The sequence below is a fragment of the Podarcis pityusensis genome (assembly GCF_964106645.2).
Source record: "Podarcis pityusensis genome assembly, chromosome: 3".
Lineage (NCBI taxonomy): Eukaryota > Metazoa > Chordata > Lepidosauria > Squamata > Lacertidae > Podarcis > Podarcis pityusensis.
Window position 1 is genome coordinate 72,669,916 of NC_138026.1, and position 24,497 is coordinate 72,694,412.

At 45.2% G+C, this 24,497-nt stretch overlaps 1 protein-coding gene across 4 annotated transcripts in view; it reads right to left on the bottom strand.

The window, feature by feature from the left end:
- RPS6KA2 (ribosomal protein S6 kinase A2) overlaps window positions 1–24,497 on the bottom strand; it is a 181,899-nt gene that overhangs the window by 148,038 nt on the left and 9,364 nt on the right. The window contains exon 1 of one of the 4 annotated variants that reach the window (XM_081000685.1): window positions 5,084–5,231. The exons of 2 other annotated variants lie outside the window; for them this stretch is intronic. In XM_081000685.1, coding sequence (XP_080856811.1) covers window positions 5,084–5,131 — 48 coding nt within the window. In that variant the 5' untranslated portion in view covers window positions 5,132–5,231. Of the gene's footprint in view, window positions 1–1,094; window positions 1,303–5,083; window positions 5,232–24,497 lie in introns of those variants that run through there. One more of the 4 variants, XM_081000686.1, reaches the window with a different exon arrangement.

The following is a 24,497-nucleotide window of genomic DNA, read 5'->3' on the forward strand; positions in this document are numbered from 1 at the left end:
TGGTTCACAGAACCCTAAAATCCAGACTCTGAGACCATGGTTTGTGGTGAAGCTGAAAAGAGGCTTGTGGTTAAGTTCTCTCTGATCTGCAGCCAAGGCTAGCTACAGCTTGTGGTTAGTAAGGACAGAACTTAACTACAAGTCCTAGTTTGGAAGACACACAAAACAAACCTTGGCTTAGTTCGGCATGGCACAGTTGTAAAAAGGATTGGGGAGGAGCAAGGCAGCTGTGAGTTCCTCTCAGGGAGTCCACATGTTTACAGTTTCAGTAAGCCATAGTTTGTCTTACAATGTTGTGGGAACCAGCCCTAAATAAAAGTTATGCGGCTGTGTTCTTCCATGAATGTAGCATTTTCATTTTCACTTTTAAATCTCTGTTACATTATTACATCCTCCTTTTTGCATCTGTGATCAGATAGCCCTCAGTGTCTTTGGCTGTAATATGGGGCATATCACCCAGCCCACCAGCTGTTAGGCTGTCTTATTGCCACCTCTAGAAGTACAGGCAGTGGCTATTTCTGTCTAAAATTCCTATGCAGGTGAAGCAGAAAGCCTTGGAATTTTAGCACCACAGGCAGGTGGCTCACCTGCCTAGATGGTTGGGCTAGCCTGGCTTAGTGAGACAATTAAGCAATCTGCAGTCTTGAGGACTTTTGCTGTTTAAATACTGACGCTAATCATAAATCATATATAATTCTTCACAAATGAAGCACATTTCCCTTTTGCATAGTTAAGAGCTGATCATATTAACTCGAGTTAAATCTTAAAACCAACATTTCCTACAACCCTCACTTTAATTTCGGAGTACCAAGAAAAGAGAGTTAACTGCACTCGTGTTCAAAACTTGGATCGGAATTGCATAGGAATCTATGTCTTTTCTCCTCTTTCAGATTTTCTTCCTCTCTCACACATAAACAAGTACCTCACAAATAGCTATAAGAAGCAGCAGGCACTGACAAACAGCAAAAATAAGTGCAAAAGGAAGCATATGAGCAGTTTTAAGTAGAAATTAGTAGAAACGTTTTTCATTCTACCGCATTCATGCAATTGTGGAAAAACAAGAAAAGGGATCAATTTCAATAGAACAGAAATACCTTGCCCATGTATATGATTCTCATATGAAATGGGTGGATGCTCAGAGACGTCTAACAGATATATAAAGCTGAAAGCAATGGAAGGCTTATCTCTCTTTTTCTCTCTCTCTTCATTCCTCCTTCCCCTTGTATTGATGACTCAAGCATATGTTCTCCAAGGATAAAAACTTCCACTGGTGATAGTAGTCAGATCAAATGGAGATTATTTCTTACAAGCTATTACAAAGCAATAATCAGGCAACATAAAATCCTCCTATATTCTTGAGGAGGAATATATAAGGTTATTCCCCTCCCCTTTCTAATATTTCAGAGAAGACATTCATATATGCATATTTATAAAGTGCTGGCTGAATATTAGCTGCACTACATAAATGCAAATGAGAAACAGCCAACAACATAGTTTACATTTTCCATAATTTTTCACCCTCCAATCTACAAAAATGAAAATATGTTTTCATCATTTTTCTATCCTTCCTTATAACACTTAAGTTCAAGTGTTTCTTGCCGGCTTTTAAAAATTTCCCTTAATGCAGTTAAAAAGGTAAAGGTAAAGGTACCCCTGCCCGTATGGGCCAGTCGTGTCCGACTCTAGGGTTGTGTGCCCATCTCACTTAAGAGGCCGGGGGCCAGCCCTGTCCGAAGACACTTCCGGGTCACGTGGCCAGCGTGACAAGCTGCATCTGGCGAGCCAGCGCAGCACACGGAACGCTGTTTACCTTCCCGCTAGTAAGCAGTCCCTATTTATCTACTTGCACCCAGGGGTGCTTTCGAACTGCTAGGTTGGCAGGCGCTGGGACTGAGCAACGGGAGCGCACCCCGCCACGGGGATTCGAACCGCCGACCTAGCGATCGGCAAGTCCTAGGTGCTAAGGTTTTACCCACAGCGCCACCCGCGTCCCAGTTACTAAGTTACAATTTATAACATCTCACCACCAAAGGAACACAAGTGAACAACACAAGCAATGCTGACACCAAACTCTACATACATTAAACATAATAGAAACACCGCCACCTGACCCCACCCCCATCCATTTTCCCTCTCTCCACCCCCCCTTTCTTTTTTCTTTTCTTTTTTCTTCTCCCCCTAATGCCTCAACAAATGAAACGGATTTGTAAAAATGTTACATGAAAAAAAATACATGAGGCACTACACTTCTGTAAAACAAGAAAATCCTTAATAAAATATTTTAAAAATAAAATAAAATAAATGGCTTATTTATTTCATTAAATTTGTATAACTCCTCTATCCTCTCATGGAACCCAAGACAGTCACCCACACAGCTGGGCACTGATCAGACTCAGACTTGTTTAGCTTTGGTAAGGTGGGCAGCATGATGGGGCGGCAGTCCTCACCTGAATGCCAGTCATTTGCGCTGCTACTTACTGGGAGATAAGCGGGAGAGGAGACAGGAGTGGGGTCAGAATGGTGCAGATGCAGCAACAGAACCAATCCTCTTCGTAAGCAGCAGTTGAGTAACCAACTGGAGGTCAGATGAGCCCCCAGCCCCAGTAGGCCATCTGCTATTAGGTGGCTTTGGGGTTGCCTTCAGACAATACCCTGGCATACCAGTATGAAGATTCACGACAGTGCTGAGAGCACAGAACTACTCAGAGACTCCTGTCACTATTTTGAATCACGGAAAGGCAGATTGACATTACTCCTATGGATGGAGTGTGGCACTGGAAAGATCCCTATGGAAGAAGAGTAGCCATGAGGACAACACCTTGGTACAAGAGCTAGGAGAGAGATACATTTGCGGGTGGAAGCAGCTGAAGAAATGAGAAGTTCCTTCGTGGGATTTTAAGCCTACTTCAACTCTCAAACCAAAGTAGGTGCCTTGAGTGTCCCAGGCCTCATATATTCTCACTTGTAGACTCACCCTTGGCTCCTTACATTAGTATGTTTATCCTGCTTCCAAAGCAAATTGGGATTACCGATGCTAGGATGGTGTAGAAGAAATGGCTTTGAAAATGTTATATTTCTACACAGACTCTGTGTATATGTCAGAATGTAAAGTGTGACTGTATGCACTGCTGTATGACACTGCTGCATATTTATGCTTTTTCATGTTGGACTGGCATAAATAAGTCTTTTTTTCCTGGGGGGAAAATTATTCCCTTCTAGCATGTCTGATAAAAACAAACAAACCACATGGTGTGAACAGGGCCCTGACGAATATCTATCCCAGTGTGTGATTATACAGTAGCCCATAGATACACCTTTTCACAAGAGAACAGGTTGCTATGGGACACCAAGCATCACCAATAATCTAGCTGCTTTTTCCACTCTGAATAATGCTGAGCGTTTTTCTGTTACACCCACATTCACTTTATCTGACCAAAACAGTTGCTCAGCAGTGAGCCACACTAACACAAACTACACATATCAGAGACTGCACAAAATTAAAATTTGAAGGGTGAAGAATTAAATATTCCCTTCTCATGCATACTATTTAAAAAGGTTATCTGCGTGCTTTGAACGTTATAAATGCCAGCAATCAAAATGTGTGGGACTGTTTGATGAGATATCCATGATTATATATTATGGCCTTGATCCAATATAGTGCTGATTCTCTCCATCCCCCATCCCCCTGGTCTTCCTGTGTCCAGAAATTTCCTGTTTTCCTATCTAATCTCTGCCACCCGAAGTCAATCCCAGGACCACCAAATTGTGCGTTTAAATTCACTAAAATTCAAACTTTAATGTGCAGATACAACAGCAGTCTAAGAGATGGGTAGTATTGATGGTGACTCTAATCAGGGGGATAAACCAGCTCCTTGGGAGAAAAAGGAGAGACTAAAGTCTCTTAAAATGCTAGGGGGGGGGGGTGAGAGAGAGAGAGATAGATTCAACAGTACAACAGCCAATTTAAGTAATGAAAAGATTAAAGTATATGGTTAATGACGTCTTGTCCATGATGGAATGTGGGAGGGGTCAATGATTGATATCATTGGTGCAGTTTCATTGTTTCTAGTTACTCTGTGTATACAGGTTCCTCTGCTTTTTTATGGTTTGGATACATTGCACTCCATGTATACTGCTTCTACAAAAACAAACCCAATTCTGTCCTTGGAACAGAAACTTACACTCACTGAATTAACAGGAATGGATGTATGTGCCAAGAGGATGAAGAAATAATAGATTTCAGCAGGGGCATAAGCTGTCCTTTAAATGGATGCTGCAAAGGTTTCCTTGCTTATTCAGTGGCACTTGAAAATGCTCATAAAGGGCCCCAAACTTCAAAGTTTTTGCCAACTCTTCACACCTTGTCTTACCTGCCATGGTTATTACAATATTTTTAAAAATATCATGAAATCATCAAGTATAGGAAGATGAAGATAAAGGTGGAAATGAGAAGAATATATGCTTTAAAAAACTTTTTCCAGTAATAGTGCACACTTCTCTCTGCATGAAATTAAGATATTTAAAAAGGCCAATTATAGGAGTAACAAAGTTCCAGATATAGTAACTAATAAGGCACAATTTAATCCCCATGTTAAATCACCTGCAATTATCTATCAGAGCTGAATATAATTACTGCACATTTTTTACTCTTGCTTACTTCCTGCACACCCACCAACATCGGAGGAACATGCCCCAATAAAACACTAAAACGAGTGTAATCTTCCTTTCTCTTCCCAGGGCTTCCCCTTACATTTCTTCTTCTATCATTATATATCACTTGGTGAAATGAATATTATGTACCATCTTTCTGATAAAGGCATTACAGTCAAAAGGAACAAAAATTACTTTTATTGGAATACATACTATTTCCCCAAACACCTTAGCCAGAATGGGGGGGGGGGATTATGTTTGCAAGCAATAAACCAGTTTTGCACTAAGTCACATGCTGCAGAACTTGAGTGAATGATGTTCTATGTCTCTGAGCCTTTGTATTTATTATCACATCAAACCAAAGCAATTGTCAAAACTTTTAGTGGATCAAGGCAACAAAAACATGCACAAAAAACCCCACTGAGAAACTTACCTTTTTAATGAACAATTTTTGGAATTTCTTGTGAGGCAGCTTTATCATTTTTATCCAGCATTTACAAAGGTGGCATCGGTTGGATTTTCAATCCATTTTGCCCAGAGAAACAGGCACATTTCATCTTCTCTGGTTATCTGCTTAACCCTGTACGTCACACCAGAAAACAGCACCCCTCCCAAACAGCTGGAGATTACAAGCAAAGGGCTAGGCTGGAAGTAATCTTTGATTCAGATAAAATACCGGGAGACATGTGGTAGCTCAGCTCTGGTTTTGGATGGTGCCAAGTAGTTCTATTTGTCAGCTAGAAAGAGAGAAGAAGGTAACGAAAAAGCCTCCTGATTGTGTCTGCATAAAATAAATTGAGAAGTTGTGAAAGGAAGCACATTGTTTGTTAGAAAGGGGAGCGTAAGCAAAAAAAGGCAGGAGATGAGCCACCTCTCTCAACATCTGCTCCTTAAAAGCCCATGCAACGGAAGAATCTGTTTCAGTATCCAAAACAGTAAGAGATACCAAGCTATGCCTACTGTGTGCAGTTTGCCACAGCACACCTGTTAATGGTGAGCGGTCTGTATGAGTCAGCCAAGCACAATGAAACAATCTTCCGTTTTCACTTCTTCTTTGGATGAATTACTGAGACTTACATAAGGAATACAAACACATCTTTCTAAAATTAGAAAGGGAAGTGAAGTCTGTATTTTATATGTGAGTGCCCAATCTTGCAAACTTGGTGGGGAAGTTAGAATTGTTGGTGGATAGGGTGTTTATAAAAAGCAGTGTGAGGGGTGATCTCAAATTCTAATTTTGCATAGAGATTTGGACCTGTGGATTTTTTTCAATACCTGTATATGGTATACTAACAGAACATTGATGCTAGTGGCCACTTTGTGAGTTGCTGCCTAGCAGCATCACGAAAGAACAAATGATTACAGTTATTATTTACTTTATTGCAGCTGTCTGAACACTTCAGTGCATGAATCTCTTCAAATACGAGATAAGTTTCTTTGAAGTCTCATATGCATAATATTGCATACATACAGGGTATTAAAAGTGCAGAGCTAGTAGTCATATTAGTGATTTGTGCTTTGTATCAATATTGGATGGTTTTCTACCGCCAACCAAAATATATAAAAATAGAAAGCAGGATTGCTACTTTAATCCCACTTTTGACTTTCAAAACAGGTGTTATATTTCCTCAAAAAAAGCACTGTCAAACCTGCTTGACCAAATGTGAGAACAAGATGAAAAAGCTATTTGTTTTTATGCTCCTCCACATAACTTGCTTATAGTGCATTCATTCTGATTTGCCTGCACAAAGCTTGTATGGAGGTTATACAATGTCCACTCTTTACTGAGTACTCATTCTGATTTGTTTGTGAGGAGGTTATACATTTTCCTGTCATTCAATCCTTATCCCACACTTTTTAGTGCATTACCTTGTCCTTTTCCAACCTGCAAAAAATCTCTCTCCTTCTTTGGAGGTTTTCAAACAGGTTGGATGGCCATCTGTCATGTATGCTTAAGCTGAGATTCCTGCATTGCAGGAGGTTGGACTAGATGACCCTTTGGGTTACCTTCTATGATTCTATGATTCTGAAACATTGTTTTAGGCTGCTGTATGAATTTGTTCTGCTTTTCCCTCATGGTTACTAGAGCAGACAATAGCTTTTTCCTGAAATGTCAGAGTGAACAGTCATAACACATGCCATCTATGTCCCCCATGCAAACACAATAATTTCTTCAGTACAGCTCAGGCATCTTCGAACTCAGAATTTTGTGCTTTAAAAATCTGACCTAAAAGAAAGCCACTCAAATGATGGAAAAGAAAGTTTGGGAATTCTTTATGCTTTATTTTCTCCATTTCATTTTGCACTGCACTCAATTCTTTAATTGATACATCCTTACAACAACCCTGTGAGGATAGCAGCCCTGTAAGAGAGTGACTTACCTAAACATCCGATAACTCTTTCTACACCACAAACCTAATGAATATGCAGTATTGAGTGCATCTTATATTGCTTTGCTATCATTTCTTCAGCACTCTTAGTGTACACTTATAACAACCCATTCATATAGGTTATTGATAAAACTTTAAACATGTTGTGAACTGCCCTGTGATCTCTAGATGAAGGGTGGTATGCAAATTTAATAAATAATAATTATGAGGAATCTGGGCAAGCGAAGGACTTTCACAAGGCCACTGAAGCTCAGACTGTGATTGGAACAGAATTCAAAGGAATGTCTTCATTCTTCAAGGTCTCCTAAGGCAGGGATGGGGAACCTGTGGCCCTATGGATGTTGTTGGAGTCCAACTCCTATCACCCCCCAGCCAGCATGACCAATAGTCAGGGATGATGGGAGTTGTATTCCATCTGGAGTACCCCAGGTTCCTCATCACTATCTTAAGAAGTCTTCATTACATGCCTTAACTCATCCTGTACCTCTGAGATATTTTCCGCTTGCAGTATACCATAATCAGAATGATGATGGCAATGTATATATGTGTGTGTGTATATATATATATATATATATATATATATATATATATATATATTTTACATAAGTTATTTGTGTTTGACCGATTTTATTTACCAGTATGTGCCTTACTGAGAGCCATCATTCCAAGTACAGCATTTCTATGATATCTGTGTCTTCTATGGGCTTGTTTATATGCCTGGGAGCACCTGAGGTTGTGGCAGAGATTGTTGCTCGGGTAGGTTAAATCTAGGTTGCTTAGGAAACAGGTCAGCCTAGAGCCAAATTACATGTGACAAAATCAGCGCTGTGCATTTAAACAGAGAGCTATGTAAATCACACTAGAAAGAGTGACCAGAGGCCAAAGAAGTTTTGCAAAAGGAGTGCAAAATCCTATCCCTACCCCCATAGGCCTCAGTCAGGGCTCCAATACAAAAAAAAAAAGGTCACTTGAGGAAAGAGAGGAGCTGCAAGTCAATAAGCAACTGGCAACTGTGGAACATTTAGCTGCACTTACACATGCTCCTCTTTTTGCTTTTAATATGGGATCCCCCACTCCCATCTTTCTATGTGGTTTGAACCAAACCCAGAACCACACATGAATGCCATTGCAATAAGGTTGTGTGCGAACCAGACACAATTTGTCTGCTGTTCATGAATGTCCCACTTCTTCAGAGAGTGGAAAGTATCAGAGGAGTAAGGGACACCCAGGTCTCAAAATTATAAAGCTAAAGTAATACAGTATAGCTTATTCAGAATGAGGTTTCTCATTTTGATAAACAAGAGTGACCTCTGCTGTCAGGTAAAGTTACTGCACAATTAGATCACTGACTTTGCAAGCAAATAATAGTTTCATTACAAAACTATATACCCACCCATTACAATCTAGTAATTTATATGGTTTTTTTAAACACTAAGAGTTTAAGAGTACTATTCTCCACAAAAATATAAGATGTGAAAACTGTCATGTTTGTGCTGAAATATCAGGTTACCATGCTGCTGAAAACAACTTGTGAGTAATGCTGTCAAGGTTGCAATCATATACTGTACAGTGGTACCTTGGTTTAAGAACAGCTTAGTTTATGAACAACTTGGATTAAGAACACTGCAAACCATGAAGCAGGTGTTTTGGTTTGTCAACTTTGCCTTGGAATAAGAACATGTTTCGCTTCCTGTTGAGTGTGTTCCATTTGTAAGTTGAGTCCCCCGCTGCAATGGGAAAGCACACCTTGGTTTAAGAATGCTTCGGTTTAAGAACGGACCTCCAGAACGGATTAAGTTCGTAAGCCAAGGTACCACTGTATGCATTTACAAAAGCATATGTAGATGTGTATAAGGTTGTACAATGAAACTCTGAAAAATCAATGTCAATTAATCTATCCCCAAAATTCATAGAATACATAATAAATAATCCAATTTCTCAAGTTACAAGAAAGGAGAGTCCAACTAAACATTCGGAAAAACTTTCTGACAGTAAGAGCTGTTTGGCAGGGGAACAGACTCTCCTTCCTCTGAGGTTTTTAAGCGAAGTTGGATGCTAATCTGTCATGGATGCTTTAGCTGAGATTTCTGCATTTCAGGGGGTTGGACTAGATGGCCCTTGGCTCCCTTCCAACTCTCAGATTCTATTATTCTTACTTTTTCTTCTTCTGAGATATTTGCAATGCATTTTCCCTAATAAACAAAGAAGCAATTTATTTCATATAATTACATACATTATTTTAATATGCCTGGACCCTTCAGGCCTCATGGTGCTGCCAAAACTCAAAAAAAATAGCAAGCCCCCAAATACATTTTGAGCCCTGACTTCCATCCAACAAACTTGAATATTTTAATAATTTAAACCAAGATTGATTACAAACTATCCCTGCCTAGTTTGCATGACTGGCAGGAACAAGAAACTAAAGTTTGCCAGCTTTGTGCATGCTCAATTGTTTGTTGCTGTAACCCTTTACTTTCCAGAGTAAACAAACAAGTCCTGTTTGCAAGGCTGCCCCCCCCCCCACTAAATGGGGCATACTTTTGAGTAAACATGAATAAGACTGCAGTGCTGGAAGACCAAGGGGCATACACTGAGGATCTGATGTACCATTCCTGACGCATCCAGGGTGAAAAAGACACTCATGATACCATGGGTATTTAATGAAGGAAGTCCATGCTTTTCCTGGCAGGGTGAGAAATCTTAATGTTGTAAAAGTGTCACAATTTCAAATATTTCTGTGCCTTTTAAATAAATGCCACTTGGTGGCAGTGCCGCTTACTCCATATGTGAGCCAAGCAATAAGTGAGGAACTAGTTTTCTACTTAGGCAGTAAATTTCCAAGCAGTCACGGTGTTCTCAGAGCTCACTTGCACCCAGAGGCACTGGCTGCGAAGAATGGTTGGACAGCAGAAGGCCTACCTCTGGATTCAGATGACTCCCACATAAAGTCAGGAGTACACTACAGAGGACAAGCAACTCTGAATAAAGAGATCATCCAAAAGGCTTTTTAAAATCCCAGCAGGCATTTTAATAATAATAATAATAATAATAATTTATTATTTGTACCCCGCCCATCTGGCTGGGTTTCCGCAGCCACTCTGGGCAGCTTCCACAGAAACCAAAAATACACTAATTGGAACTTGATTCTATACTATAGCTTTAATTGATATTTACTTTTTTTGTACTGTATCCTTGCAAACCACATAGAGAGTATTGTAGTTAAGTGGTATGTAAATTGTTTAAATAAAATTAAATAATAAAGAGAGGCATGGGGCTTTTTATGAGACGTTGGTTCTTTTTTCAAGAGTCGGGAATCCATGATTCAATTTACAGAGTTAGAAATATTCCTTCCTCTCCCTCTATTGTCTCCCCGTATTGAATTTCAGATTATGTACGTTCATTGGAACGGGAACCTCAATTTTTGTCGGGCTCAGCTCCAGGTTTGGGCTGCCTTTCGTGGCCTGGTATAAGCACTGACTGCCCTCCAGTGCCCATGAACACTTCCGCCTGCCAGTCAGCAAAAGTGCTGCAGCTGCCAGTTCTTCCCTATCCCTTGCAAGCAAGGAAAGTTACACCATGGCACTTCTTGGACAAGAAGTCAAGCAGCTACTCAGTTCTGAATGGCACCTGGTGAATTTTATTTCCAGCAGCGTTGCCAACTGAAGCCACTTGGCTGTTCGGTTTCTGTGGTCCAACAAAGGGTGATGCAACTGTCAGCAGGCTGCATTTCACCTGGGGAGATATGTGTGTCCGTCCCTGATCAAGTATTGTGGCTGCAGAGGTTCAACATGTGAATATTTTTACCTTTAACAAAAGGCCTTCAGCCCACAGACATGCTACCTTTATGTTTTAATCATAAAGGCATACAATCTTGCAAAGAAGTGTTACCATTAGCAAGAAGTAAGAATCCCCACAAAGAAACAGAAAGAAGCATTCAGCTTCTTTTGTATTCTCTGACTTTTCAGTTGTCAGTGTAAGGAAGGTCCATCAATAATATGAAGCAAGCTTGTTTTCTTCTGCTCTGGAGGGTAGGACTCAAACCAATGGCTTCAAGTTACAAGAAAGGAGATTACAACTAAACATCAAGAAGACGTTTCTGACAGTAAGGTAAGGTTACCAGACGTCCCCGTTTCCTGGGAACAGTCCCCGGATTTACAAATCAGTCCCCTGACAAAATTCATTGAAGTTGAAAAGTGTCCCTGGATTCATTGAAAAAAATCTGGTAACCTTACAGTAAGGGATGTTTGACGGTGGAACGGACTCCCTCAGGAGGTTGTGAGCTCTCCTTCACTGGAGGTTTTTAAGTAGAGGTTGGATAGCCATCTGTCATGGATGCCATCCTGTCATGGATTTAGCTAAGATTCCTGCATTGCAGGGGCTGGGCTAGATGACACTTGGGGTCCCTTCCAACTCCATGATTCTATGATTCCATTACAGTGTCACTCTCACGGATAACATAATTATTCCTGCTCTGAAACAAGTTCTGGAGCTGTACTCCTCAGGGTTCTCCCTCCACTACACCACTGTCAAGTGCTGATGCCAGGCCTACATTTATTGTTACTCTATAAAACACTGTGCACATTGGGGGCAGAGCATCCTGGAAGTGCCACCTTCCCCTGCCCTGCCGCCGCCATACTTGCCACCTTCGCTTCTCCGCTGACTAATTTCGGGCAGGATCTCTACAATGTTTTTGGATGCAATTTCACCCAAAATAAGTGCCAATACCGCTGTCACTTCTGCACCGGTGGTGTGACTGCGGGGCTCCTGCCTTGGGGGCTTCTGCCACCTGAGGCAGCTGCCTCAGTCTGCCTAATGGCTGAGCTGGCTCTGGTGCACATTAATGGTTGTTGTCATTAAAGCTTCATTGTCTCACTTTAGTCATTAATTCTTAATTGGCTGACTTTGCTTTCCTGGCATTGCATTGTATGCATATAGGAGTCATGTTTAGAGTAAGATTACCAGATTTTTTTCAGTGAATCCGGGGACACTTTTCAACTTCAATTGATTTTGTCAGGGGACTGATTTGTAAATCCGGGGACTGTCTCCGGGAAACGGGGACATCTGGTATCCTTAGTTTAGAGTGCACCTACTGAAACCAGTAGGACTTAAGTTAGTCATGATGACTCATGTAAGTCCTGTTGATTTTAACGATTCCAACTCAAAGCATGATTTAATTTGGATCGACCCCTTTGATTTTAATTGCAGCAACTTCTTTATTTAAACACATATAACAAACATTTCATCAAGCCCAGAATGTGACAGTGTCATCCAAGGCAGAACATTAAACACAGAAAAATGCTTTAACTACCTCGTCAATAATCCCAGAAAGGGAACTTTGTGCCTTTTAATGCACTGCCAGATGATTCACTGTTGTGTTTGACTAGATCTATGGAAACTGATATTCTTTGCACGTTCATTTTCTTGTTATTACTTGTTTCCTGCAGTTCTTTTTCAGTTGTTAGGCAATTACATTGTTACTTCAAAAAATCATAGAACTGTAGAGTTGGAAGGGACCTGGAGGGTCATCTAGTCCAAGGAAAATACAGAAATAAATTGAGCTTTTTGTTTGTTTCCAAAATCTATAATCTATGGATTTGCATTTTAAGTAAATCTTTCCTCATAGTTCATAGAACAGAAATAGCTTCCTAGCACTTATTTTTAAAAATATTTATACAGTGGAACCTCAGTTGTTGAACACTTTGGAAGTCGAACGTTTCGGCTTCCGAATGCCGACAACCTGGAAGCGAATGCTTCAATTTTCGAATGCACCTTGGAAGTTTAACGGCTTCTGAGGCATGTTTCTCCATTTTTTCAATGGATTTTGCCAACCAACAATTGCACCTTGGTTGTCGAATGTTTCAGAAGTTGAATGGTCTTCCAGAACGGATTACGTTTGACAACTGAGGTTCCACTGTATACTGCTATTTTATAAAATATATCAAAATGGTTCACAACAAAAGCAAACATAAAATAAGGCAGTAAAAACCATATAGTAAAAAACAGACATCAATTAATCATTGTGGAAAGAGGCATTCTTATTTGCCTGGTGGAGTCGAAAAGTTGTCAGCGGGCATTTAAATGTTGAAACAGAAGGTTGCAGCTCTGAGTGGCTTGAGTTGCACTTATATCCTTATAAGCATGTTTGGGGTAACACGAGTCCCATTGAAATTAATGGAACTTGGGGGTCAGAATAACATTAGAGCCCCAACATAGAGGCTGCTGAAAATGACTAACCCTTGGTTATGCTCCATATGCCTATATTGGAAGCAACTTACTCTAAGTATTATTTATGTGTGTGTATACACAAATTTTGGCAAGAGGGTTTTGGGTTTTTTTTGGCGGTGGCAGTGGTGGGGTGGGGGTAAGGCATGGCTGCAGGAAATGCAGCGACTGGGGGTGGCGGCAGGAGAGAGCACATTCCTCTTTCATGAAATGGGACAGGCTGCCCCTGGAGGTAAGCATCAGGATCTAAACTACTCATTTGGTCACAACTGGTGTATAGAATCATAGAATCGTAGAATTGGAAGGGAACCTAAGGGTCATCTAATCCAACGCCCTGCAATGCGGGAATCCTGCCACAGCCATCCCTGGGTGGGCTCAAACCACCAACCTTCCAGTTAACAGACAGACCCACTGCACTGCTGCAATTGCTTTAACAAGAGGGTGGGTTTTTTTAATAAGGTTATTTTTGTTTTGATTTTATCTATTCAATATTTTATGTGAACTGCCCTGAGACCTTTGGGTATAGGGCGGTATAGAAATTAAATAAATAAATAAAATGCATGAATGAATGAAAATAGATGCAAGGAAATTAAAATAGAAAAGCTTCACAAAATTCAATTTCAAGAACAAATTAGAGTTGATAAGCTGTAATAATTTAGTTAAACTTCAAACCTTTTATGTAACTCAAGCTGAAAAGTAAACTGAGAACATTATTAATCTCATCCTAAAAGCTTCAAATGTTATTTACTTTGGAACATAAAAATAGAGACAGTGTAATTTTTATATTGTAAGTGCAACTTTATACTGTATGTAAACATTACCAGTTTATGTCAATTATTTAAAAATACTCTGAATTCCAGCTACAATGTTTAGTCCATCAGTTTGTTAGATAATTGGGACCTGCAACAAAATGTCTATTCTCTTCACCCCTAACATGAATGTTTCTGTTCAGGGTTCTAGCTAGTCACCCATGCCCTCCTCAATTATAGTATATGCCAGGGTTTCCCAGACTTGGTTCTCCAACTGTTTTTGGACTTCAACTCACATCATCCCTAGCTAGCAGGACCAGTGGTCAGGGATGATGGGAACTGTAGTCCAACAACAACTGGGGAAAGTTTGGGAAACCTTGCTGTAAGCTATAGCTATAGGCATGGGGAACCTTGGCCCACCAGATGTTGCTGAACTATGACTACCATCGGCTCTGGTCACTGTCCATGCTTACTGGGGTGACAAGAGTTGAAGTTCAGCAACATCTGGAGGGCCAGAGGTTCCCCACACCTGTTTTAATGCAATGAAGCAGAGCTTTCCATACCTATACCCAATTTTCTTTTCCAACTGTTCCTTAACATTATGCAGATGCTAAGTACGTTCAATCCTCTTTGCATTTTTTAAAAAAATCTACTTCTACAAACTTTAGGGCCCCCTAGAGGATGTGAATATTCCCTCTTGTTTTGGCTCCAGTTCTACTGGCAATCACAATGTTCATTATTAGTTCAATATTAGAGGGAGTGCAGCTGTAGTGTGGATTTAAAAAGTGCTCCAAGGTAATTTAAAAATGCATTGCCAATTTTAAAAGTATCCCAATCAATGCAGATGGCAAGCACTATCTTACTTATTTATTTTGTGTGTGTTTATAATCCACACTTTCATAAAAAATATATCAAGGCAGTATACAGCATAAAAGAATAAAATCAGCAAAAAGCATCCATAAAAATAACATTTTAAAAAATCAATAAATCATCAATAAATAGAGAAAAACCCTATTGCAAATGCCTGCCTAAACAATACAGTTTTCAAAAGGCATCTGAAAGAAGCGAGAGATCTTAGAAGAAACATTCTCTACTGTAGAGCTTTTTAAACTGTGTGTCGCGATGCGTTAGTGTGTCGGCTGCAGTGTGTAGGTATGTCACAGGAACACTCCCTACACTCCTGGAAAGGGGTTAGTTTAATCTCCAGTTTGCTAGTAAAACAGAATTCTGTCTCACAAAATGATGCATGTCTAAAAAGTGTGTCACCAATGTGAGAAGTTTGGAAAGTTCTGCTCTACTGGGTGAGAGAGAATGGAAAATACTTCTTAGATGATACCTGCTTTGACAAAAATGCACCTCATATAAAACAAAGACAATATAAAGAAAAAATATTTTCTTTATTTTGGATGATGTTCACATGTGTTGCAGTGGTCTTCCTCATATGCACATGTTAGCAAATTTAGTTAACTAAACTTCATAGGTGGTATCCAACAAAGTAGTTCCATTAGCACAAAGGACTTTGCCTGCACACCAGAACTTCCCCCCCTCTCCTCATGCCTCATCTGTCTTGGGGCTTCTCCCAATCCTCTGGAGATTTGTGGAGGGTGTGGAGTGCACAAGGAGAGGGAAGGGAGAGAAATGTACACGGTGCAAACATAAATCCTTGTGCCAACAGAACTTCTGTTAGCCCCCTATGATAAGGTTTGTAACTAGGTAATTGCTTTAGTTTTAGAAGACTTTCCAGAGTTCAATATTTGTAAGATACATAAACTGAATTCACACGTAACATGAAAACATGAGGGGGTTTTTAATGTCTGAACTTGGGTTGAAAACCACAGGCTCATGTTAAGTGTGGTCTTCTGAATTCAGAGGCTGCAGCAAACTAGTTAAGGACATTGCTGTGCCTCCAGAGGCTGCTGTGCTACAGGAAATGGAACTTGCTCCATGTCAAGATCTTGCAAAGGTGTGGACATGAAGGCGTTGCCACTGGATAAGTACTTAATGCCTAACTAAATTAAAAAGTGTTTAACCTTGGTTTAGGAGGGGTCCAGAAGTAAGCTTCATGAGCTAAAAAGAGGAGATGGGCATAAGTATCTAGCAAGCCTCTCAGTCAGTGGAAATGTATTAGTAGTGGTTGGCAGGAGAAAGATTGGACGGTGGCTTTGGTGGTTTTGGGTGGGCTTAGAATCTTAAGAGAGTTATGCCCCACTTTTACCAGCAAAGGAACCTCCACTGATAGGTACTAACATTGTTCACCACATTGGTGGGCTTTGGACTAAATAAACCAAACCATACCAGATATGTATGTTGTCAGGGGTTCAGGGACAGAGGCACAGGGTAGGCAGGAGATGGAGAGCGATGGGGATGAATCCCAGGACAGCGAGGAAGAGGATGACAATGACTCTAGAGATTCCATGAGTCTTTTCAGCGAATCAGAGGATTCCCAGAAGGGGGCGCCGGTGGTCAAGGCCAGGGGAGCCCCAGGGGGGACTTGTCAGGAGCAGGGGGCCAGCGGGGGATCCCAAAGTGGCAGCTGGGCGTCAGGACCAGCCTCCCCGCCAGAGTGCAGCGAAGGGGGTGGAGGTTCCAGTGTATCAGGGGAGGCGGCTCCGGCAGTAGAGAAAGGAGGGAGGTCGGAGCAAGCCACCCTCCCGGAAGGGGAGGGGAGTAGTGAAGGGAGTAGCGTAGCTGTCAAAAGGAAAGTTAGAGGTTGGGGGCGCGCGCCAAGTTCAAATGTAGAGGCGCGCGGAAGTACAGGGAGCCCGGAGGAGGGGCCAGGTCCCAAAGCCCGCAGGAGGGGGCAAGAGCAGTCTGATTCCGCGTCGGAGGAATCCAGGAGGGGCGAAACCCCAGCGGGCAGAAAGACCCTGCGGAAAAGGAAAGAGAGAAAAAGGTGGAGCAGCGCAAGCCTCTTAAACTGGTGCAGGGCGGGGACAGATTCAGAAGGGACTTCAGCGGTCTAAGCCTAGCAGACGTAGGGCTGCGCGCCTCGGATCTGAAGCAAACAATGAACTGCAATAAACACGTTTGTATATAAGAAAAGAAAGGCGTTGGTCTTTTGTGAGCTGAGACTTGAGGCAGCCCTGACAGTAAGTCCCTTCTCCAAAAAACTGCAAAAAAATTTTTTTTTGCAAAGCTCACGAAGTTTGGCAGACATGACTACTGAGGAGCAGATAACGACCCTGCAAAACGCAGTCGCTGAACTCTCCGTTGCAGTACGGGTCTCTCAGAAGACAGTTGCCGAAGCAGAAGCGCGATGCCAGGATCTGCAAGCCAGGTGGGATCAGGCGTGCAAACAGGGGTTCCCGGGGTCCAGATCAGAGGGAATCGCTCTGGGACGAAGGGGGGGCAATTTAGTAGCCCACTTCGATGGGAACCTGAAGCATTATCCCAATTTCAGAGCAGACGTCCTATACGCGCTGCATTTGCTTCGAAAAGACTTCAAAGATGAGGAGGAGAAAGTAGGCTTTATTGTGTCCCACTTGCATGGGGAAGCTAGAACCTGGTTACGCAATTTGTGGCGCGAAGATGGTCTTGCCCGCAGGGAATCTGACGAATTTATCAAAGCCATGGACGCTTGCTTCCAATCTACCGTTGACGTTGATGTGGCGCGCCAGGAGATGCATGGATTGCGGCAGGGCAAGGCTACAGTGCGTCAGTACCATTCTCGCTTTTTTGCATTGCTGAATGTGCTGGGCTGGGAAAAAGACTCCCTGGCAGTGAGAGACTTGTTTTGGGAGGGGCTTCATGGCTCAGTAAAAGAAGAGCTGGCTAGGGGAGACAGACCTCAAACCCTAGCAGACGTCGTCCAGAGGGCACTCACGATAGGGGTGCGTCACGAAGAACGCCCTTGGCACAGTGAGGAGGGGCGTCACGTCCGCCCACCAGCTAGAGCGCCTCCTTTTCTTCTTCCCAGGGACCTGGGACGTACAAATCCCTCGCCTATGCTGAAGGGAGGGGAGGAGCCAATGGAGCTGGGTCGTGCAAAGGCTCAGTCAGCTGCCGGAGCCTCAGCGTCCGGAGCAGTCAAGGCGAAGCCTCCTAGAGGGACCAGGAAGTGTTACATCTGTGACAGCCCACAGCACATGGCTAAAGAGTGTCCCCAGAGGCTCCAGAAGCACACTGCAGCCTTAGCAACAGTAACAGGGGAAGAGTTCCAAGGAGAACAGTTTCAGGGAAACGAGAATGCCTGGATGGAAGCAGAGATGCTGGGGCTCCACCAGGCAAGTCAGTGAAGCAGTCCCCAGCGCTTTTGCAGCCTACAGACCCCTTACCACCCAAGCCAGTGGTGCAGCTCACTGCTACTCTCCAGCTACCTAATGGACTCACCCTGGAAGTCCCCATTACGATTGACTCAGGGAGCAACGCAGACTTCGTGGGGATGCAGTTCATCAAGCAGCATCGCATAGCGCTACTACCAGCCACGCTGCCTCTGAACGTCGTCACGGTAGATGGCAGAAAGTTGCTGGGTGGGCAAGTGGTACAACAGACGCCACCCATGCTGCTGAAAATTGGGAATCATCGCGAGGTCATCAGTTTCAATGTCACCCAACTGTCAGACACGCCTATAGTGTTAGGCATGAGTTGGCTGGATAGACACAGCCCATCATTAGCGTGGTACCAGCGGCAGCTCACCTTTGGCTCGTCCTACTGCGCACAACATTGCATCCAGACAGGCCAGGAGGAGGAGGGCCAGGAGGAAGGGCAGCAGTTGCATCTAGGCATGGTGCAGGCAGTGCCCCACAAGTACAAGGGGTTTTTGGAGGTCTTCTGTGAAAAGGAAGCTGACCAATTACCACCCCACCGGCCCTACGACTGTGCAATTGACCTCTTACCAGGGGCGACGCTGCCGACTGCGAAGCTGTATTCCATGTCTGAAGATGAAATGCAGGAACTCCGGGAGTTCATAGATCACAATTTGAAGCGGGGATTCATCCGAGAATCCAAGGCCGTGGGGGGCAGTCCTGTGTTTTTCGTGAAGAAGAAGGACACGCCCCAAAAAAGGCTCATTGTGGACTATAGGGCCATCAACTCGATGACAAAGCCCAAGGCCTTCCCCATGCCCAAGATTGACGACCTGCTCGCGACGGTGAGGAAGGGGAGGATCTTCACCAAGTTGGATCTACGCGGAGCATACAATCTAATACGCATGAGGGAAGGTGACGAGTGGAAGACGGCCATGTTCACGCCGCTGGGCACCTATGAATACAGAGTTATGCCGTTTGGTCTCCAAAATGGCTCCCACTGTTTCCAAGCATTCATGCACCACGTGCTAGCAGGACTCCTCTACAAGAAGTGTGTATGCTTCCTCGACGACATTCTGATCTTCTCAGAATCGCAGGAGACTCACGAGAGAGACGTAAAGGAGGTCCTGCAGAGGCTACGGGAGCACAGGCTCTACGCCAAACTGGAGAAGTGCCAGTTCAACGTGACGGAGGTGGATTTCCTGGGCTACCGGCTGTCCGACAAGGGACTAGCCATGGACAGCGCCAAAGTCCGCGCGGTGTTGGACTGGAATAGCCCGCGCAATCGGAAGGAGGTCCAGAGGTTCGTCGGTTTCGCCAACTTTTACCGCAAGTTCATCAGGGGTTTCGCGAAAGAGACGGCAGCTATCACGGACACCCTCAGTTCCAAGAAGAAAAAGTTCACCTGGACGGACCAGGCGGAGCAGTCCTTCAGGAGACTTAAGAGTCTCTTCGCGTCCAAAGACCAGCTGCTACACGTGAATCCCGGCAGGCCCATGCGGGTTGAGACTGACGCATCTGACAGAGCAGTGGGGGCCGTCCTCTTGCAGGAAGATCCGCAAGGGAACTGGAGGCCCTGCGCTTTCTATTCCCGGAAGCTCAGCAAGTCGGAACAGAACTACACCATCTGGGACAGGGAGTTGTTGGCCATCCACGCGGCTTTCAAGGCGTGGCGGCACTTCCTTATCGGAGCCAAGCACACCGTGCAGGTCCGCACGGACCACAAGAACCTAGAGTATTGGCGCACGGCGAAGCTCCAGAGCCAGAGGCACATGAGATGGGCGGAGTTCTTTGCGGATTTCGATTTCCGGATAGAGTATATCCCGGGAGACAACAACGTCATAGCGGATGCGCTCTCCAGGAAACCGCAGTATCTCGAGGAAGCGGCACCAGTGGCAGCCAGGCACATTTTCGCACCGCAAGCGTGGGCGTGCGCTTCCGCCGCCGTGGACCTGGACGCGGTACGACGCGCGCTACAGACGGATCCGTTCGCACAATCCAAGATGGAGGAGGTGCGAAGAGGGACAGCAAAGGACGGCGAATTCCAGATACGCGACGGTCTGCTGACCCGCAAAGGTGCTCTCTACGTGCCCGGAGACGATCTCCGCGCGAAGGTTTTACAGCAGTTACACGACGCACCCAGCGCGGGTCACTTCGGCAAAGAAAAGACGGCGGACTTAGTAGCCAGAGACTTTTGGTGGCCCCAGATGCGGGGAGAGGTCGCGGATTACGTCGCCAGGTGTGACATTTGTCAGAGGTCCAAGCCAGTGCACAAGAAGCCAGCGGGATTGCTGGAACCGCTGGAGACGCCACTACAGCCGTGGGAACGGGTGGCGCTGGACTTTGTTACTGATCTGCCCAGTTCGCGGGGCAAGACGGCGGTGCTTGTGGTTGTAGACCTGTTCACCAAGATGGCGCACTTCATTCCTTGCGCGAAGGTGGCAACAGCGGAACAGACCGCCAAGCTGTTCATAGACCACGTGTTCCGGGTGCACGGCTTACCGCGGTCCATCCTGTCCGACCGGGGTCGCCAATTCATTTCCAGTTTCTGGCAGAAGCTCCTGGGCATCCTGAATGTCAAGATCAACTTAGCGTCGGCGAGACACCCGCAAACCAACGGCCAAGCGGAGAGGGTCAACGCCATCATGCAGCAGTACCTGCGATGTTACGCCAATCAAAAGCCTGCAACTTGGGTGGACTACTTGCCGATGGCCGAGTTTGCCTACAACAACACGAAGCACGCGTCAACGGGGGTGACACCGTTCTTCGCCAACAATGGGCGACATCCCAGAACCTTCCCGGCATTGGAGATAACGACGCAGGGGGAGTCGCAGGGAGCTGAGCATTTAGCAGCAGAATTGCAGGAGGTCCACGAGGAGCTACGACGGCACTTGGAACTAGCTAAACACGCCTACAAAGTGCAGGCAGACAGGCACAGGAGGGCAGGAGAAGACATCCAGGTGGGGGACTGGGTATGGTTAGCAGCCCAGGCGGTGCCGGCCAAGTCGTTAGCTAAGAAGAAGCTAGGACACAAACAGCTAGGGCCATACCAAGTTGAGGGCAGGATCAATCCCGTAGCTTTTCGGTTGACCCTCCCAGAAGGTTCCCGAATGCACCCGGTCTTTCATAGGTCGGTGCTTACACCCTACAAGGCCCCACACAGATTTCAGGAGCCAGGGACGGCACCAGACCCACGTAGAGAATCACCGGGGGGGGGGAGTCACCGAGGACCCCGACACTCAACGAGGTCACGGAAATTCTGGACTCGAGATGGGGGGAGGAGGGAGTGGAATACCTCCTCGCCAGGGAAGGTACCCCGGCCAGCGCCAACAGTTGGGTGCCAGATTATGCTCTGGAGGAACCTCTTCTTAAAGACGAGTTCCATGCACTCTTCCCACACAGGCCCATGCCAGAGGAGTATTTTGACGACTGGCTTTTTACGCCCACACTTTCAGGCAGCACCTTCCGGGGGTTCTCCTCCGCAGAGGAGACCACGCCGGAATCGAGCCCTCCAAGGGGATCGTGCTCGGGGGTGGACACGGACCGCTCTTATTGGTGGGACGATCAACCAGAAGTGGGGTGGCGAAGGGGGCCTTGGCAAGCAGCATCGCCTGAAGTAACAGGGGGAGGGAAGGGTTTGGAAGTGTTGGGGGAGGACCCCGGTTTCGAGCACGCATACACTGAACTGGAAGCAAAGGAGATCGACGTCGATGAACTGTATCCAGCGTCTACCCCCGCTACAACGGAGCTCCCGGAACCTGCGCCCGAGCAGCGGGAGGGGGGAAGGGGGGGCTTCGAGGGGGGGGTGGATGTCAGGGGTTCAGGGACAGAGGCACAGGGTAGGCAGGAGATGGAGAGCGATGGGGATGAATCCCAGGACAGCGAGGAAGAGGATGACAATGACTCTAGAGATTCCATGAGTCTTTCCAGCAAATCAGAGGATTCCCAGAAGGGGGCGCCGGTGGTCAAGGCCAGGGGAGCCCCAGGGGGGACTTGTCAGGAGCAGGGGGCCAGCGGGGGATCCCAAAGTGGCAGCTGGGCGTCAGGACCAGCCTCCCCGCCAGAGTGCAGCGAAGGGGGTGGAGGTTCCAGTGTATCAGGGGAGGCGGCTCCGGCAGTAGAGAAAGGAGGGAGGTCGGAGCAAGCCACCCTCCCGGAAGGGGAGGGGAGTAGTGAAGGTAGTAGCGTAGCTGTCAAAAGGAAAGTTAGAGGTTGGGGGGGCGCGCCAAGTTCAAATGTAGAGGCGCGCGGAAGTACAGGGAGCCCGGAGGAGGGGCCAGGTCCCAAAGCCCGCAGGAGGGGGCAAGAGCAGTCTGATTCCGCGTCGGAGGAATCCAGGAGGGGCGAAACCCCAGCGGGCAGAAAGACCCTGCGGAAAAGGAAAGAGAGAAAAAGGTGGAGCAGCGCAAGCCTCTTAAACTGGTGCAGGGTGGGGACAGATTCAGAAGGGACTTCAGCGGTCTAAGCCTAGCAGACGTAGGGCTGCGCGCCTCGGATCTGAAGCAAACAATGAACTGCAATAAACACGTTTGTATATAAGAAAAGAAAGGCGTTGGTCTTTTGTGAGCTGAGACTTGAGGCAGCCCTGACATATGTGAATATGGTTCAATCTAGAATTATTTTAGCACTGAAACTCAAGAGTTTACACCGATTCCCAGAAGTGCATATGTCACAAGCAAGATGTGCAATAAATTCACATTTAGTTGAAGTCAATTAGTTTAATGTGCATAGGCAACAGTATAGACAGCTCTATCATGTCAAATCAAGGTAATACTAAGAAGTCTCAGCAGCATAGCCCCAGTGGAGAACTGAGCAGAAATGTCAGCAGCTGACATTATAATGGAAGGAAACATAGGTCAGTAGATGCTTAATATATCCTGACCAATATCAGTTGTTTGAAATGAGCATGGGGTGGGGGAAGAAAACAGACTGATTATAGGTCACCACCTCTTCTCATCTATGTAATCATTAAAGTTATTTTAAAATGTCAGTATCAAATTATGATTAAATAGGGCAGACATTTGTTGTTCTAGGTTTCCTTAGCTTGTTTGTAAATGAAAAATGCCTAAGTGTTCTACAAGGACACTTCTAGTGTTGATTTGAGTTTAGTATATTCCACAAGCAGAGAATTGTTTTGAATAGATTATTGTTGGCATGACAACAGAAACGAGAAGGAAAAGTGTGTGTCTTTATTCATAAGGATGGAATATTTTTCATGACATATATTGCCTGACCTGTTTTGTATTTCCTCTAATTAAACATTAACCTAAAACACCTGTAGATTAAATGCATACTGTGAAGGTTTTGATTTTTGATTTGTTTTTGTTGCATCTCTCATTACAACCCCACTTTTTAGCTGTAGTAGACTTGTGCAGATGGCCAGTCCAAATAAAAAAGAATGCTTGTCATTCTGGTCTGTTTTCATGAAGGCTTTGGTGGCCAGTTATGCATCACCAAAAAAAGAGGACACGTTTGAATCAGTGGCGTAGCGTGGGGGGTGCCAGGGGGGCCGGCCGCACCGGGCGCAACATCTGGGGGGGCGCGCTCTCTGCCTCCGGAGTCGCCGAAGAGCCTCGGGCGCAGGCTGTAGCAGAGCCCCATGTCTCGTGGAACCGACGAGCTGTGCGCGCGCCCGGGCTGAAGGCGTCCGGCAGGCAGCGGCTCTCAGCCCCGCGCGTCAGGGCCGCGGAGGACGTGCCAGGCAGCCCCTCCTCACAGCCCCGCCTCCGCTGCTGCTGCTGCAGCTGCTGGGCCATGTTGCATTTTCCTCGCCTCTCTGCCCCCCTCCTCCTCCGGGCAAGCGGCGTGGTTTGGGCGGCAGCGCCAGTAGCAACTCGACTCAGATCGGCAGGTTAGGGGTTGGGGGGGGCGCAAATTACTTGCCTTGCCCCGGGTGCTGACAACTCACGCTACGCCGCTGGTTTGAATTCTTTAAGAGTTCTTGGGTAGATGACCTAATGATTTGCGCATTATTGGGGTTTTTTAAAAGGCTAGAACTTATCATCACTATCTTATGAGGGGCACTGTTTATATAGTAATATGCATTGCTTCACTTACTTCAAAATGTGGTAAGCCAGCCTGCTGCATTTGGGGGCCATCTGGCTTATTTGTCTGCCCCAAAGTCTTGCGTTGATGCCACCACTAGCTTTAACCATACACACATTCACCTGGCAGTAACCCCCACTAAACTCAATGGGACTTAATTGCTGAGTAGAGAAATGCACAGGACCAAGCTGAAAGAG